Below are 18,580 nucleotides of genomic sequence, written 5' to 3'. Positions count from 1 at the left end.
AGTTAGGTTTTTGCGAGTTGGAATCCTGGCTTAGCAGCTCACTGAGTGACTTGGAAAGAGCTACCAAACTTCTCTGTGCCTCAGTTTCTTCATGTAAAGTGGAAATAACAATAGCACTGACTTCACAAAGTTGTCAGGTGGTTATATAAGTTAATAAAACACTTAGAACAGTAAGCACTACATAAGTATTAGCTATAATTATTACCAAAATAAAAAATTTACACTTGAGCCGGTTGTCATCTTGGTAATCCAAAGCCAGAAAGGACCTGAGAAGAGTAAAATTTACATGGACAACCACTATTATGACAATAAATGAGATCAAAATAATTATATACATAGAAGACCTGGAAGTCTTTGGCTTTTTCACATATTAGGAGTCTCCATTGACCATTCAGAAACTTTTAATTATTTTTCATTTCTTTACATAGCTCCTGAATTCTTGCCTAGAGCTGATTCTTGCTAATCTTTACCTCAGGGTTTCTCAGTGTTAATGAGGACTACACACAAAGGTAAAAAAGAGAAATACAAAGAAAGTCATTCATTCATTCATTCATTCATTGAGACAGTCTTGCTCTGTTGCTTAGGCTGGAGTACAGCAGCGCAATTTCAGCTCACTGCTACCTCTGCCTCCTGGGTTCAAGTAATTCTCGTGCCTCAATCTCCTGAGTAGCTGGGATTACAGGCATTCACCCTCATGCCAGGATAATTTTTGTATTCTTTTTTTTTTTTTTTTTTTTTTTAGTAGAGATGGAGTTTTGTCATGTTGGCCAGGCTGTTCTCTAACTCTGGGCCTAAAGCAATCTGCCCACCTTGGCCTCCCAAAGTGCTGAGATAATAGTTGTGAGCCACTGTGCTCAGCTAAGTCATTTATTTTTAATTTTCTAGTATTTATACTAGGGTTTAAAACCTAATAATTGTGTTTTAAAATTCCATCTACTTCCATTCCTTCTCACTTACCCTAATATCCAAAATCCTACATCTAGGAAAGTAAAACTAGGACAGCCATTCCTTTTATCCCAGATATTCACATATGTATGTATATGAACACATATGTATGCATATTTATTTACATTCACTTATAGTTAACATGCACTTAAGGTATACAGGAAAAACGTCTAGATAGAGAAGCCATTATCCTGACAATATAATTACTAGGTTTGAGGTCTAGAAAATGCAGCTTACCATGTAAAAATATCTCACCACAAGAAATCAATAATTTTCAAAGCTTGAAAACTTACTATCAATTCTACTTTAAAAAAAAATCAAGGCTACAGGTAGGTTGACAGGATAGAGAAATACTAAAATTAATACTAGCTGGGTTGCTATTAAGCTTACCTTACAGCTTTGAAAAACTCTGATTTCTTGTGGGTTTCAGTGGTGAGCTGCATTTCCTTAGTCTCAGCAGACTTCCCAGCAGGAATTCGAGTCTGATGAAAAATCAGCAAAAGGAAGCCCTCACTGAGAGACATACTAATATCATTCACTCAGTGGAGACAGTGAAAAAGTAACATTTCTAAAGGCAAATTTACATTAGTAATACATATGCTTATATAGCAAATAGAGATTTAATTTCTTATGGCAGAAAGAACAATTAATTTTCCTTGAAAACCTGACTTTTTCTACAAAGTGTGTGCTTTTACCCTGCCTACCTCTTTGAGATATTCATTAGTCATAGTTCACCCCTTAAATGCCTTTTATCAAAACAAAAAACCTTTAGGTCCAAATTTGGGCAATAGTTATAAGACATCTCTGGCAGTAACACTGGGATCTTATAGCAGAAATAAAATTAGTAAAACAAACCTTTGTCAATTTTTTGCATCACCTTTATTAACTGGGATACTACCTCTCAAATCTGTGACAAACAGATCTGGAAATCTTGCTTAATCTACATAGAAATAGGTTAAAATTATAAAGTGAAGAAGAACATGTTTTCTAAAATGTCTTTAACACAGTAATTCATAATAGTATACAGTTCTAAAAACGGACTTAGAAATAGAACTTCGCTTTAAAAACATCCTGAAATATGTACCTTTCATTAATTATTCTGAATTATAAGGTTTATCCTATTTAAACCTTGTTCTAGACTAGTACTAGCAATAAAGCACCAGTAGCCACATGTAGTTATTCAAGTTTAAATTTAAATTAAGTAAAATAAAAAGTTAAGTTCCTCAGCTGTACTAGCAACCTTATTAGTGTACAATGGCCATGTGAAGGTTAGTGGTTACCTTATGGAACAGTACAGGTCCAGACCTTACTGCAAGAAGTTCCACTGAATAGCATTGCTCTAGACAGAACCTAAATGAAAGGCAGTATAGTTAAAAGGCCTTACCTGGTCTGAGGAGGTGTGGGTGTGTAAAGGGGCTGGGCTGGCCCAAGTATCGGTGTGGAATCCTCCTTTCTGGGACAGGCTGAAGAGAGTACCTTCGCTGTGCACACAACATACATCCTGAAAGAAGATTAAAGAGGATGAAATGAAACAACAGATCTTGATACACTTCATGGTATAAATACACTTATCTATCTCCAGCACTTTAGATGCTTTAGAAAAATGCAAATTAATATTTCCTTCTCTATTTATTTATTTATTTATTTATAAGATGGAGTCTCACTCTTTTGCCCAGGCTAGAGTACAGTGGTGCGATCTCAGCTCACTGCAACCTCTGCCTCCCGGATTTAGGCAACTCTTCCACCTCAGCCTCCTGAGTAGCTGGGATTACAGGTGCATGCCACCATGCCTGCCTAATTTTTGTATTTTTAGTAGAGATGGGCTTTTGCCATGCTGGCCAGGCTGGTCTTGAACTCCTGGCTTCAAGTGATCCACCTGCCTCGGCCTCCCAAAGTGCTGGGATTACAGGCATAAACCACTGAGCCCAGCCCTCATTTATTTAATACAGAGTCTCACTCTGTCACCCAGGCTGGAGTTAGTGGCACGATCTCAGCTCACTGCAATCTCTGTCTCCTAGGTTCAAGTGATTCTCCTGCCTTAGCCTCCCAAGTAGCTGGGATTACAGATGCGCGCCACCATGTTTGGTTAATTTTTATAGAGATGGGGCTTCACCATGTTGCAGGCTGGTTGAACTCTTTACCTCAAGTGATCCACCCGCCTTGGCCTCCCAAAGTGCTGGGATTACAGGCAAGAGCCACTGTACCCGGCTCTTGCCTTCAATATTTATATGGTCTTTGTTCTGTGCCAGACTCTGTGTTGGGCCCTAAAAAAACAGAAATGAGATCATCTTTACCCTCAGAGACATTCGTCTGCTATAATATTTTATATACATACACACATACATATATAATAAAGGGACGAATAATGAGCTATGAAAACAGAAGAAATGGGGAAGGGTGCAAAAGGATATCACAGAGATAGCACAAAGCTGTGCCCCCAAACTCAGGAAAAAGCATAAAGCTGGGTCCTATAACTCAGGAAAAGATAATTAACATTTTTTATTGAGAATATGTTAAGCATGAGAAAATACGCACATGCCATCTCATTTAATCTTGAAATGTTAGAGCTAGATAAAATAATTTATGAAAAATGTTTAATCATAGTTGGAGTACAACAAATATTACTATTAGCATTAATTAAAAAATTATTTGCACATGATTGGAACATCTGCAAAGAAAGACACATGAATGACAAGGCTATATGCTTTGGCCCAAAGTCATATAATTAGTAGCAAAGCTGGTGTGTTAAGTCCTATTTCAAAAATGTCCAATTCATTCATAAGCTTCAAACTTTTTAGCTTAGGAAACCTAATGATTTGAATCTTGCTCCCTTGTCTGACCTAATCCTCAAAAAACACTGCAGCCACACCAAGCTACTTGAAGAACCCTGGCTAAATCATTCTGTATCATAATAGCATTTACATTAAAAAAGACAGTTCTCTTAAAGTGGACATTGCATGCTTACATGACTACACGAATTCTAAAAACTCAGCTCAAACATCACTTATGCAGGAAGACTGCTCTTATACTTCTCATACCTACTGCTTCTGTTTCAGATGTCTTCCTCAATGCTCCTATAGTTTCTATTTTAATACCTTCACGTAATTGCTAGTTTGCCAGTCTATTATGAACAATATTTGAAAGCAGAGATTATTATTTTATTTTTTCCTGAGATGGAGTCTTGCTCTGTCACCTAGGCTGGAGTACAGTGGCTCAATCCTAGCTCACTGCAACCTCCACCTTCTGGGTTCAAGCGATTCTCCTGCCTCAGCCTCCTGAGTTGCTGAGATTACAGGTGCCTGCCACCACACCCAGCTAATTTTTCTATTTTTAGTAGGGACAGGGTTTCACCATGTCGGTTAGGCTGGTCTTGAACTCTTGACCTCGTGATCTGCCCGCCTCAGCCTCCCAAAGTGCTGGTATTACAGTTGTGAGCCACAGTGCAAGTAAGCCACCATGCGATCATTTGTTATTTGACTTTATTTTCCCAGTGACTTAATTTGGAATGTATTTTGAAGTTAAAAGCCAATGAGTCTGGCTTCTGATTGGACAAAGGAAAGAAAAAAGAGGAATTAAGAATAATTCTTGATTTTTGGCTTGAACAAGTGAATAAATGGTTGTACCATTACATGAAACAGGAAAGCCGGAGATATTTATTGGAAATAAATTTAATGGAGAGGTCAAATGAGCAGTCTTAATTTCAGGGAGAAAAGTACCCAGCTAGATATATAAATTAAGGTGTTATAAGCACACAGATGACATCTAAATCCCTGGGAATGGGGAATGGGTATTACCCAGGGAGACTGAACAGGTATTACCCAGGGAGACTGAACAAAGTCTAGCACTGTAATATTTTAGTGTGAGAAGGAGCAAAGGAAAAAGGAGGAAAACTAGAACCTGTTGGGTTATATTCCCAGCAAGTTCAAGTATTTAGGGCCAGGCGCAGTGGCTCGCATCTGTAATTCCAGCACTTTGGGAGGCCGAGGCAGACAGATCACTAGAGGCCAGGAGTTCAGGACCAGCTTGGCCAACCTTGTCTTTACCAAAAAATAAAAATAAATAATAAAAAAAAAATAAGTATGGTATTTAGGAAGCTAAATAAACAAGTGTTTTAAGAAGTGGGGAGGGCTAGGCTGGGTGCGGTGGCTCACGCCTGTAATCCCCAGCACTTTGGGAGGCCGAGGCAGGTGGATCACCTGAGGTCGGGAGTTCGAGACCAGTCTGACCAATGTAGAGAAACCACATCTCTACTAAAAATACAAAATTAGCTGGGCATGGTGGCGCATGCCTGTAATCCCAGCTTGGGAGGCTGAGGTAGGAGAATCACTTGAACCCAGGAGGCAGAGGTTGTGGTGAGCTGAGATCATGCCACTGCACCATTCCAGTCTGGGCAAGAAGAGGGAAACTGTCTCAAAAAAGAAAAAGAAAGAAAGGAGGACAGCTCACAGTGTAGCAAGTGTTCCAAAATATAAGGAAGCCAAAAGGGCAACCACTAGATACAGTAACATCAAAGTCACTGGAGACTCTGGCAATTTTAGCAGAGTATAAAAGATAGAAGCCAGATTGGAGTGTGCCAAGGAGGGAACAGGATGTAAGAAAGCACAGACACTGAGACAATACTCTGTATAAGTTTTGCTGTGAAGAGGCAAAGAAAATGGCACAGCAGATGGAAGGGAGGCAAGGGATCATCACAGTGGGGATAACTACAGAAACAAGTGCTTATGTTACAACTTTACACTCCACTGAAATTAGTTTTCTCAAACTATATTAATTTCTTAAAAGGAGAATGTCCTATTTTCTAGCTTCTCTCTGTATCATAGTGTCAGAGGCGTTTGAACCACAGCAACTCTATCCTTGGTAGGGGTTTGGTAACATAAGGCCAAGACTGGCTGGCCTACATTCCCAGTAAGTTAAGGTAGTCTTAATCACAGAGTGAAACAGGAGATTGACACAAAATACAGGTCACAAAAACTTGCTAATAGGATGTAGTAAAGAAGCTGGCTGAAACCCACCAAAACTAAGATGGCAACAACAGTAACCTCTGGTTGTCCTTACTGCTACATTCCCACCAGAGCCCTAACAGTTTACAGATGCCATGACAATGTCAGGAAGTTACCCTATACAGTCTAAAATGGGCAGCATGAATAATCCACTTCTTGTTGAGGACATAAGCAAGAAATAACCATAAAAATGGGCAACAGACTTGGCTGGGTACAGGGGCTCACACCTGTAATTTTCAGTGGGCAGATCAGATGGGAGGAGGAAACGTCATTTATTCTATAGAAGAGACTGGGGACAATTAGTATTTAAAGTTTATTTTCACAAAATAAAATAATAAAAGCCCACGATGTTTTAAATGCTTCTTATATAAGATGTGATAATTAATAGAGTTCATCTGTTATCATGTATGTGGTAGTAAAGTTTAAAAATTTGCAATTTTCCAAAAACAAAAGCAAAAATTAGTGTCAGAAATTTTTTTTTTTTTTGGTTTTGTTTTTTTTTGGGACGGAGTTTCGCTCTTGTTACCCAGGCTGGAGTGCAATGGCGCGATCTTGGCTCACCGCAACCTCCGCCTCCTGGGTTCAGGCAATTCTCCTGCCTCAGCCTCCTGAGTAGCTGGGATTACAGGCACGCACCACCATGCCCAGCTAATTTTTTATTTTTAGTAGAGACAGGGTTTCACCGTGTTGACCAGGATGGTCTCGATCTCTTGACCTCGTGATCCACCCGCCTCGGCCTCACAAAGTGCTGGGATTACAGGCTTGAGCCACCGCGCCCGGCAAGTGTCAGAAAATTTAAGAGTGTAATGATATGCCCTGTAGTCCATTTCTTCATTCTTAACAGAAAAGCCAAAATTTAAACATTTTACTCAATAGCTTAATATTCCTCAAAGGTTTCTCACCATCTAAAGGAAAAAACTAATTGTTTCTTAATATATAAGGCCCTCCATGAGCCAGCCTCTAGCTTTTTCCCCAACTTGATTTCCCATCACAGCTCCTTATACCCATCTTATGCTCTAGCCCAACTTTTTCCAAAATGTGTTCCAGGGATACCAGTTCAAGACTCATCACAGAAAAAGGGTCCATGGTCAAACATATTTTTACACATTTTGCAAATTACTGCTGAACACATCTCAATCTCAGAAACTTAGACTATTATGGGCTGGGTGCAGTGGCTCACATTTATAATCTCAACACTTTGAGGAGCTGAGTTGGGAGGATCACTTGATCCTACCAGTCCAAGTTTACCCTGGGCAACATGGCAGGACCCCATCTCCAAAAAAAAAAAAAAAAAATTAGACTATCATGTACATTATGAAATGCAGCAATGCAGCATTCCCCAAACATATTTGATCACAGAATCATTTTGGTGTAACGCCTATTTTGTTTGAGAATATGTTTCAAAAAAGCTTCTCCTAGGCTGGCTGCAGTGGCTCACGCCTGCAATCCCAGCACTTTAGGAGGCTGAGGCCAGCGGATCACCTGAGGTCAGGAGTTTAAGACCAGTGGCCAACATGGTGAAACCACGTCTCTACTAAAAATACAAATATTAGCCAGGCGTGGTGGTGGGCACCTGTAATCCCAGCTACTCGGGAGGCTGAGTGAGGAGAATCCCTTGAACTCGGGAGGACGTTGCAGTGAGCCAAGATCGCGCTGTTGCACTCCTGCCTGGGCGACAAGAGAGAGAGACTGTTTCCAAATAATAATAATAATAATAATAATAATAAAAGCTTCTCTGGCCATACTTAATGATTGCAATGCTTAGTACTGGCCATTCCGTTTCTGTGTCTTTGCAAGTATTCCTTCTGGTAGTATGGCTCCTTTAGTCGGGTTGGTGAGAGCCTTTCAAATAAAAGCAAATTCCAGGTCGGCGCGGTGGCTCACCAAACAGAGTGGATCGCTTGAGGCAAGGAGTTCAAGGGTTTGTGAGGGCCTTGCACATAAAAGCAAATTCCAGGCGGTGGCTCACCAAAGAGGGCGGATTGCTTGAGGCCAGGAAGGTGTTCAAGATCAGCCTGGCCAACATTGTGAAACCAGGTCTCTACTACAATTACAAAAATTAGCCAGGTGTGGCACATGCCTATAATCACAGCTATCTAGGGAAGCTGAGGCACCAGAATTGCTTGAACCCAGGTGGCAGAGGTTGCAAATGACCAGAGATTGCCACTATACTCCACTCTGAGCGACAGAATGAGAACTTGTCACAAAAAAAAAAAAAAATTCACCTAATTCCATGGAGAGTTACATCTTTCTGCAGCTTTACTATTAGAACTGAAGAAGTTCCGCGAACTGGACAATAAATTTTTTTTTTTAATAGTAAAAAGTCGATATAATTAACATTCCATTTTAAATGAATTCAAGTATATCAACATAAACATACGCCAAAACATAGCTTTGATGCCAAAATCACGTGTTCTGGTTCACACACTGTTCATATATTGCCCCAAAAAACTGAAATACGATCCAATGGCAGATCCGCCTGCAAGGTAAGTGACAGTTTTCACCGATTTAAGCTTTATGTTCATCAGATTAATTGCTCACAATAGGACCACCTACAAAAATTCTTCTCTTTATTCCTTCGTCTTGTCTTTACAAAGAGGACTTTCAAGCCCAGTGTTTCCAAACAGTACCTTTTCTAAGAGGAGCTGCTTTAAGAATTTGTTACTAAACATGCTTCTTGTATACTCTGGAGCAAACTCTCATATCAACTATTTGAAAACACAAGAGGATTTTAAGTTGACCTAAGAGAAACAAGAGCTACTTGATGTGAGACGCTATGTCACTTAAGTGTGATAGCTGTCACTACTTCGGAGTCCGAGTAACTTGGAAGACAGCCTCTCTGGGGAATGGCACACACTTTTTTTTCTCTGTAGTCATTTCGGCTTCACTGAATACCTCAACGGTAGAGAACACATTGGGCCTACCCCTTTCCAGGCGCAGCCGATATAGAAAAAATCCGCAAAGGGTACAGAGGGGTTGGGGAGCTGAGGCCCCACCAGGAGAAGGGCCGGCCGAACCAGGGATCGCCTGAGACCAACTTGGGTCCCTCCAAGGGACACCACGGGAGGAGACCTGGAGGAGAGTCTAACCTGAGACGCCGCGGGCGTTTGCTATAGCGGGAACCAGCTTGGGGGCTGAGAGCAGCCAAGGCATGACGGCCTAACTCGCGCGCCGGGAAGACGAGAGGCTAACGGCCCGGAAAGGTGCCACCTGCTTCGCCGCGTCGCCAGGAAACCGGACCAGCCGCTCCTCCCCTTCCGGCGGGCGCCGCTCGAGGGCCTTCCTTGCGCGGCGGCGCAGAATGTGACGTCATGCCCGGGGCTGGGACCGCCCCTTCAGCCCCACGCCCCTTTTTAGGTCCGGGGGTTAAACTCTACTCAGTGCATGCAGCAACAGAATGTGCTCTTGGACGTGGCTGCCTGGAAGGGCTGCTATCTCTCGCCTCTTTGAAGGCGCCCATGTCGAGGGTTACCCCCTCCAGGGAGCTGGTTCCTAGTTAAGAATATCAGAATGTGTACGCAGAGAGGCAGGCAACAGCACGAACAGCCACGCTTCTAGAATGTTCTAGGGAGCGCGCAGGAGCAGCGCAGAGGGAGTAGGAAGGGGCAAGCGGAGGACCCGGGGTCACGAGACCGTTGGGTGGGAGGAGCCAGCGGTCGGGGAGGTTCTAGTCTGTTCTGCCTCGCGGCAGACGCCCCCTTCTGCGCGGTCACGCCGAGCCAGCGCCTCGGCCTGGAAGCGGGTCGCAGACCCTTAGTTTCTCCCACCGCCTGACGACCATGGACCCCCGAAAAGTGAACGAGCTTCGGGCCTTTGTGAAGATGTGTAAGCAGGATCCAAGCGTTCTGCACACAGAAGAAATGCGCTTCCTGAGGGAATGGGTGGAGAGGTGAGACCCGGGCCTCAGGACCGTTGTTGGGGGGGAGCACGGCCCCAAGGAAAGCTGGGCCGGAACTGGTGCAGGCTGGCAGGTGAGGCGGGGTCGCCGCCCCTTCGTGGCTCGCTTTTTGCCCTGGAAAGGGAGGCAACTTCGAGGGGCCGTAGAGGATCGCGAGCCTTGGGTGGTACGGGAGCCGCGGGGAGCAGGAGGCAGAGCTGGATTCCTCGCACGCTGAGGTTTCCACAGGGGTGTTTCTTGGGCGAAATACAAAAACGCAGGACTGCGGATCCGTGGACAGTGGAGATGCGAGGAGTGAGAACTGCAAGGCTTAGCTTTTGCGTGGGGTCGTTTTTCTTTTTATTCTTGTGTGCCCTGCTCAGGTCTCACTGGTACATAGTAGTTCCTTTACGCACTATCGCTTTAAATCGTGTTATAATAATGTAACACTAGTAAGTTATGTCATAAAATTATTTAGTAAGAATAAAAATGATAACTGTAAAGATGATTGTCTCTACCTTACAGCGCTTCTGACTGCGTAGGATTATCTTGAGAATCACTTATTATACCCCCGTTACTTGGCATGGGTATCACTCCAAACACTTTTGAGAAAGATGATTTTTTTTTCAAGGCCTGGCATGTTTCCAGGATATATTCTTGTCTTTAACTCGACAGAACTTCGCTACGTGCAAGGAGTTCATTGACTAGGCATCGTGCCGGGTGCTAGGAAACAGTACAAGTATTTTCTATTTAGGGATACAGACGAATAAATACAAAAGTTCGTTTTGATATTTACTATATAGTAGAAATTATCATTTTACGTATTGAAGGAGCACTGGAGAGAGAAAAAGTGAGAGGGAAGTCTTTCCTAAGATGACTTTTAAAACTTATTACTCGCCTGTAATCCCAGCACTTTCGGAGGCCGAGGCGGGTGGATCACGAGGTCAAGAGATCGAGACCATCCTGGTCAACACGGTGAAACCCTGTCTCTACTAAAAAAAAACTACAAAAAATTAGCTGGGCATGGTGGCGCGTGCCTATAACCCCAGCTACTCAGGAGGCTGGGGCAGGAGAATTGCCTGAACCCAGGAGGCGGAGGTTGCGGTGAGCCGAGATCGCGCCATTGCACTCTAGCCTGGGTAACAAGAGTGAAACTCCGTCTCAAAACAAACAAACAAACAAAAAAAACTTACTACTAATGGGAAACTGAAAAGATGACATACAAATTGCACTTCACAGGGATAAATAGCAACTATGCAGACCATTGAGACTCGTAAGAGGTGCTACTATGAACGTTATCGATTTAGTGATTTTTGTGTTTTAGAGACAGGATTTGGCTGTATCGTCCAGGCTGCATGCAGTGGCAGCCTCAGATTCCTGGGCTCAAGCAATCCTCCTGCTTCAGCCTCCCAGGTGGCAAGCAGTAAAGGATTGAGCCACCATATTACGCTAATTTTTTTTTTTTTTTTTGTAGATATGGGGGTCACATTAAGTTACCCAGGCCTGTCTTGAACTCTTGGCCCCAGGGGACTCTCCCGCCTCCCAAAGTGGTCGTATTACAGTTGTGAGCCACATCTCACTCGGCCTGATATTTTTGTAGGGGAAGATGAACTCATGATTACCAAACAGCTCAAAGAATATTTCTTAACAACAAGCTGGTTCTAAGGAAAAAACTTGTTAAAAATCTGTCAACGTTATATATTATATTTTTTCTCTAAGAAGTTTTTCAGTCTTTATCTCCCTACTAGTTGTCTAACTACCGTAAGATTTTTACTTAAATGTGAAATTCTGAGACCATTTAATAGTATTAATAATAAACTTTATGACTATTACTAAGAAGCCTATTTTGGGGCTGGGCGTGGTGGCTCATGCCTGTAATCCCAGCACTTTGGGAGGCCGAGGCGGGTGGATCACGAGGTCAGGAGATCAAGACCATCCTGGTCAACATGGTGAAACCCCGTCTCTGCTAAAAATAGAAAACATTAGCTGGGCATGGTGGTGCGTGCCTGTAGTCCCAGCTACTCAGGAGGCTGAGGCAGGAGAATTGCCTGAATCCAGGAGGCGGAGGTTGCGGTGAGCCGAGATTGTGCCATTGCACTCCAGCCTGGGTAACAAGAGCAAAACTCTGTCTCAAAAAAAAAAAAAAAAAAAAGAAGCCTATTTTGCAGACTCCTTAACCGGGAAATGTCAGGATTCGGAATTGAGGGCTAGATTTTAGTCGTTTTCTCAATTGAGCAACTTGGTGATCCAAAAGCCTTTCTTAAGATGTTTATATGCTTTTATCCTTATTATAGGAAAGAACCTGCAGTTAATAAATTGTACCTAAAATTCCAGGTAAAGTAGATAAATATCACAGGAAGAATTAGCTGGCTTCGCTTTAGATCAAGTGGATAGAATGTTTTTGTTCCGTTCTTACTAGTGAGGAAGAGGAGACACAGAAGAAAAAATTAAAACATGCCTGGCCGGGTGCAGCGGCTCACGCCTGTAATCCCAGCACTTTGAGAGGCGGAGGCTGGCAGATCAGGGGGTCAGGAGATAAGAAACCATCCTGGCCAACATGGTGAAACCCCGTCTCTACTAAAATAAAAAAAATTAGCCAGGTGTCATGGTGCACGCCTGTAGTCCCAGCTACTTGGGAGGCTGAGGCAGGGGAATCGCTTGAACGCAGGAGGTGGAGGTTGCAGTGAGCCAAGATAACGGCACTGCACTCCAGCCTGGCCACAGTCCGTCTTAAAAATGTGCAAGAACAGTGTCCTGACTTCTGCTGGCGTGATTATGCCTTGGTAGAGAATTTTGATTTAAGGTCTGCAAAATATTTTGCTTGACAGGCAATATTATTTCCAAAAAAAAAACCCAAAACAAATTGTTATATACTTACTTTAACATAGGTAATTCCAGTTTTTCTTTCTGATTTGACATTCGTGTGACATCCTGAGGTGGCTTAAGTATGGGGTGAAGTGGGCCAGGCACAGTGGCTCAGGTCTGTAATCCCAGCACTTTGGGAGGCCGAGGTGGGTGGATCACCTGAGGTCCGGAGTACAAGACCAGCCTGACTAACATGGAGAAACCCCTTCTCTACTAAAATGCAAAATTAGCTGGGTGTGGCGGCGCATGCCTGTAATCCCAGCTATTTGGGAGACTGAGGCAGGAAAATCGCTTGAACCCGGGAGGCGGAGGTTGTGGTGAGCTGAGATACCGGGTCATTGCACTCCAGCCTGAGGAACGAGGCCAAAACTCTGAATAAAAAAAAAAAAAAAAGTGTGGGGTGGAGTATCATGGCATATCTAGGGACTTTATTCTGGAAGCTCATTTTCTCTCTTTTTTTTTTTTTTTGGAGACAGAATCTCACACTATCTCCAGGCTGGAGTGCAGTGGCAAGATCTTGGGTCATTCAACCTCCGCCTTCTGTGTTCAAGCAGTTCTCCTGCCTCAGCCTCCCAAGTTGCTGGGCTTACAGGCACGTGCCGCCATGCCCAGCTAATTTTTGTATTTTTACTAGAGACGCAGTTTCACCCTTTTGGTCAGGCTGGTCTCGAACTCCTGACCTTGTGATCTGCCCACTTTGGCCTCCCAAAGTGCTGCAATTATAGGCATAAGCCACTGTGCTGGTCTAGGTTTTTCTCTTTGTTTCTGTATTTAAGATTTTTATAAACTCTGAGGGCTTTGAGTTTGTGTTTTTCTCTTTGCCTTGGTCAGTCTGCAGTTTGAGATTATGGCAGGTTGGGCTGAATGTGGAGACTTCCAGGTCCAGACGTATTCCTAGGCCTGATCCTACTATTAGGGTTACTCAAGTTGAGAACATTTCAGTTTCTCACAGGCTTAACTGTTGAAGAACTGTACATTTGCCTACTTGCTGTATTGCTAGCATTGTTTATAGCTTAGTTTTATTTAATCTAAGGATTTATTAGTTTAACAACCTTTTAAATTGCACAAATACTAAGAACAGCCTTTCTGAACTAGTTGTCAGTGAGGATCCAGGGAGACTGTTCTTTTCAACAACTGGGTTTTGAGATATTTTTGTTTTCTCCTCTTTAAAGTCAGAAGCATTATCCCACACTATTTTCTCCTGTTTAACAATTTAGTATCTTGTATTTGCTTTTATGGCTTTATTTGATGGTAATTAAGATTGAAGAGAGTGTCTTTGTATTCTCCCTAGCACAGTGCATGGCATGTGGCTTTTCCTAAATATTGTAAATGAACAGAGTGCATTTCTACCCTCAATGTAGAATTTAGAGTGTAGCAATCAATTTATACATGTGCATAAATAACCGTAGCACAAAGCAGATTAGAAGGTTATCAAATTAAGAAAATTATGAATAAAGTTTTGTGTGATCCTATGTGACAAGGTCTCTACACTTATCCTACTTGACTGTGTAACATAAAAGCCTGTAGTACCAAAGTCCAGTTGGCAGTTTTTGGCCAGAAAGCAGCTTGTTCTAAGTCTTGAAAGCATTAATTGAAATTTCTGTGCCTTTGAGTTGGTATTTTCTTACATTAGTTAACTAGAATTTGGGATGTGAGAAACTAAATCTAGTTTGAGTAAATCTTTTTTGTTTTGTTTTTAGTTTTTAGTTTTTTGCAGCTATTTCTAGCTCAGAGAAAAATTGTAGGTATGGTACAAAGAAACTTTTTTCTGAACTAGTTGAGAGTAAGCTGCCAACATTATGCCCTGACACCACTGAGTGTGTATTTCGTACAAACAAAAAGTCTTTACAAACATTAAACTCAGGAAACTAATATTGATGCATTCATGCTATCCTCAGATTTATGTGTTGCATTTAGTTTTCATGTCTCTTAGTCTCCATTCTGAAACAATTCTTCAGTCTGTCCTTGACTTTGATAGTCTTGACAGTTTGAATATTATAGGCAAGTTATTTTATAGACTTGCTCTCAATTTGGCTTTGTCTCATTTCTTGGCAGGAATATCACTTCCCAAAGTTAGTGTACTGTAAGCTATACTATGTCTGGATATCACCCTAAATACATTCCTGATGCTGCATATTGAAACTTAGGAAGAACACAATATAAGAAACCCTGTGTCTTCATTAAAATTTAACTACAAAGGACTGGTGATTACCTTGCTCTTCTGCAGAGTAGTTTTTCTGTAGAAAAGAATTTTGTGGTGTCTGTATGCCTGTTCCTTAACATTAAATCATTTTACTTGGCTGAATTGCAAATTATTATGTTTTGGATCATATAATCTTATTTATTTTTGACATGGGAGCTATTCCTTATTAAGGATACTGAGTAACAGATTTTTTTCTATCATATTAAACATAATGGAAAAAGTATGCACATTCTTCTTGTTTGAATGGTATTTATAAGAAATTCCAAATCCTGTTCATTCCATTTGCTACTTTGCATTTATACTTTTGCTTCATATTGGGATCCTCAGATGATACTCTAGGAGAGAGAAAAGGCAAGCCACAGGGTAGTAGAAAATACTAGCAACACATAAAGTTGACAAGGGGTTCATATGCCCGATGTACAAACAGCACCTTCAAATAAGTAAAGACAATTTCTTAGAAAGCTGCATGAGAGTTGAACTTCACAAAGAAGTCTTTTTAGATGACCAGTAAATATGTGAAAAGGGACTCAACTGCAATGAGATGCCAATAGACACCTCTCAGGATAGCTAAAAAGAAGTCTTTAAGATGGATGATAGCTAAATGTTGGCCAAGGTGTGGAATAATTGGAATTCTCATACATTGCTGATAAAAATGTAAATTGTTAAAAGAACTTTGGAAAACTGATACCCATTTAAATTCAACCTACACATACCCGTATGATCACGAATTCTACCCAATTGAAATGAATGTAAATGTGGATATGACAACTCTAATTATAAAGAATCAACTTTCTGTTTTCTTTTTTTTTTTTTTGAGACAGAGTCTTGCTCTGTTGCCAGGCTAGAGTGCAGTGGCATGATCGTGGCTCACTGTAACCTCCACCTCTTGGGGTCAAGCCAGTCTCCTTTCTCAGCCTCCCAAGTAGCTGGGACTACAGGTGCGCGCCACCACGCCCAGCTAATTTTTGTATTTTTAGCAGAGGCTGGGTTTCACCATGTTGGCCAGGATGGTCTTGATGTCTTGACCTCATGATCCGCCCATCTCCCAAAGTGCTGGGATTACAGGCATGAGCCATCACGCCTGGCCAACCCTTTTTATTTTTTATTTTTATTTTTTTTGAGACAAAGTCTCGCACTGTTGCCAGGTGCCAGGCTGGAGTGCAGTGGTGCAATCTTGGGTCACTGCAACCCCTGCCTCCTGGGTTCAGGCAAGTTTGCCTCAACCTCCCAAGTAGCTGGGACTACAGGTGTGCACCACCATGTGAGCTAATTTTTTAATTTTTGTATTTTAGTAGAGTCGGGGTTTCACCATGTTGATGAGGATGGTCTCGATTCTTGACCTTGTGATCTACCTGCCTCGGCCTCCCAAAGTGTTGTTATTACAGGCATGAGCCACCTCGCCTGGACCTTGCCAACCCTCTTCTGCTTTCAAAGTTAATATATCCCCTTGTTTTGCATAAAAGTTAATGTCTTTTTATCCCCCCATGTTGGCATCTTATTTTGTTTGTTTTTAAGGTAAATTTTAATAACGTCTGTGTTGCTTCCAACTATTGTGGAGTGCTCTTAAATCTACCAAACATTTTGGTCACTGGATTGTTGCCGGTAGCCCATACGCTGTAGGGTCTGCACCGAATGCAACCTATAACACTGATTCTCAGTATCTTTTTTCCTCCTCTTCTAGTTATTTGCTTGTAATGAATTGTGTTGCCCTGGACAATTTGGGAAAGAAGGGTTTGTAAGGCCAAGAAGTATTATGGATGAGGCTGACGGGGTTATAAAGAGAAAATCTGTAATATGAGAGGCACACAAATTTAAGTAAGAAAAATCCTCGTAGATCTCTGTCACAGGAAACATTTTGAATTATTTTATCATGATTGCATAATTATTTCATAAACTGCATATTTGAATTTAATTGAACTATTACTAAATTTCAGTTTTCAAATTTTGGATTCAGATATATGTACTGAGTTGAATTCTAAGTTAACAGGTTGTACAAATGATTTTGTTGTTGGATGTTATATATATGCCTCTTTTCCTCTGGGAAGGGGCACAGAGAAGCTATAAATTGTTTATTAGACTCATTGAGGCAAAGAAAGGGGTTCATTAACCAATCCTAAAAGTAAATTTTTTTTTTTTTTTTTTTTTGACATGGAGTCTTGCTCTGTTGCCCAGGCTAGAGTGCGGTGGTGTGATCTTGGCTCACTGCAACCTCCGCCTCTGGGTTCAAGTGATTCTTTTGCCTCAGCCTCCCGAGTAGCTGGGACTACAGGTGTGTGCCATCACACCCAGCTAATTTTTGTGTTTTTGGTAAAAACAGCGTTTGACCATGTTGGTTAGGCTGGTCTTGAACTCTTAACCTCGTGATCCACCCGCCTCGGCCTCCCAAAGTACTGGGATTACAGGTGTGAGCCACTGTGCCCAGCCAAAATAAATAAAATTTTAAGCTGGAAAAAACATAATCATCATAATACCACAGCATTCAGATTAATTGAGAGTTTACTTGTAAATTTTGAAAAGGTGTAGTCATCTAAATGTCTAACATTTTTTTAGGTATAAATACGTTGCTTAGCCAGGCGCGGTGGCTCACGCTTGTAATCCCAGCACTTTGGGAGGCCGAGGTGGGTGGATCACGAGGTCAAGAGATCGAGACCATCCTGGTCAACATGGTGAAACCCCGTCTCTTCTTAAAAAACTACAAAAAATTAGCTGGGCATGGTGGCGCGTGCCTGTAATCCCAGCTACTCAGGAGGCTGAGGCAGGAGAATTGCTTGAACCCAGGAGGCGGAGGTTGTGGTGAGCCGAGATTGCGCCATTGCACTCCAGCCTGGGTAACGAGCGAAACTCCGTCTCCAAAAAAAAAAAAAAAAAAAATATTTGTTCCGTTGCTTAATAGTGAATTTTAATTTTCTAAACAAATATCTTTTTTCTCATTTTCTTCAAGTATGGGGGGTAAAATACCACCTGCTACTCAGAAAGCTAAATCAGAAGAAAATACCAAGGTAAGTTTTAATTTCATTTGTATGTTTTATGATAAAACACAACAAGGTTTCTTAGGGGTTTTTAAACTTTTGCTCCCCAGTTATCACTCCTGATTCCCCAAGATCACTTGGAAATAAGATCTTGTAAGATCCCTTTGTCTTTATAAACTTTGTAGACTGAATTCTCTGGAATCTGATTTAGAACTGAAAATTTAGGGTTGAATGTTTACTGTGTTTTAGAATACGTGACAATAAAAATTATATCTATATGTATGGCCTATAAGTTGTAAGCTCAGTGATGGTATGCATCTGTAGCTTTCATTGTTGTCTTACAGTGTGTCATATGCATTGTAGGTACTTTATTTATTATTTACAGAGTAAATGAAAAAGTATCCCAGGTCAATAATGTAGTTTTTTTGCTCTACTACCTGAGTGTGAATCATGTTGTGTTAGCGTATTTGCTGCAAGGATGTGTAAGATTAGGAGAAAGTTACCAGTAGCTGAAGTTGAGAGAGAGATGAAGGGGAAAATACACTTTTAAGAATGTTTTGTTTTTTGTTTGTTTGAGACAAGTTCTCTGCCACTGTCACCCAGGTTATAGTGCAGTGGTGCAACCTTCGCCTGCTGGGTTCAAATGATTCTCCTGTCTCAGCCTCCCGAGTAGCTGGGATTACAGGTGCATGCCATCATGCCTGGCTGATTTTTCTATTTT

The 18,580-nt window shown here is 41.7% G+C and overlaps 2 protein-coding genes and 1 long non-coding RNA gene across 6 annotated transcripts in view; 2 read left to right on the top strand and 1 right to left on the bottom strand.

Annotated features, from left to right (window-relative positions):
• The window catches only part of XPNPEP3 (X-prolyl aminopeptidase 3), a 61,094-nt gene extending 51,879 nt beyond the window's left edge, over positions 1–9,215 (bottom strand). Inside the window, exons 1-3 of one of the 4 annotated variants that reach the window (XM_032267147.1) lie at positions 9,035–9,201; positions 2,330–2,446; positions 1,336–1,427 (exon numbers count right to left, since the gene is read on the bottom strand). Coding sequence is in view for 3 of the 4 variants with exons in the window: in XM_032267144.1 (XP_032123035.1) it covers positions 2,330–2,446; positions 9,035–9,098 (181 nt within the window). In the remaining variant the exon portion in view is untranslated. The other 3 variants (XM_032267144.1, XM_032267145.1, XM_032267146.1) reach the window with 3 other exon arrangements.
• A 46-nt stretch (positions 9,216–9,261) lies between these two features.
• Positions 9,262–18,580, top strand: part of ST13 (ST13 Hsp70 interacting protein) — a 34,470-nt gene continuing 25,151 nt past the window's right edge. The window contains exons 1-2 of the mRNA XM_032267148.1: positions 9,262–9,834; positions 17,832–17,889. Of these exons, the coding sequence (XP_032123039.1) occupies positions 9,725–9,834; positions 17,832–17,889 (168 nt within the window). The 5' untranslated portion in view covers positions 9,262–9,724. The remainder of the gene's footprint in view (positions 9,835–17,831; positions 17,890–18,580) is intronic.
• On the top strand, positions 11,979–12,407 carry LOC116542295. The gene is made up of 2 exons (XR_004265149.1): positions 11,979–12,208; positions 12,242–12,407. It is a non-coding gene; the product is annotated as an uncharacterized LOC116542295 (long non-coding RNA).

Source organism: Sapajus apella, unplaced genomic scaffold, assembly GCF_009761245.1.
Source record: "Sapajus apella isolate SASKATOON/1434 unplaced genomic scaffold, GSC_monkey_1.0 scaffold166, whole genome shotgun sequence".
NCBI lineage: Eukaryota > Metazoa > Chordata > Mammalia > Primates > Cebidae > Sapajus > Sapajus apella.
This window is presented reverse-complemented; position numbering and strand designations above follow the sequence as displayed.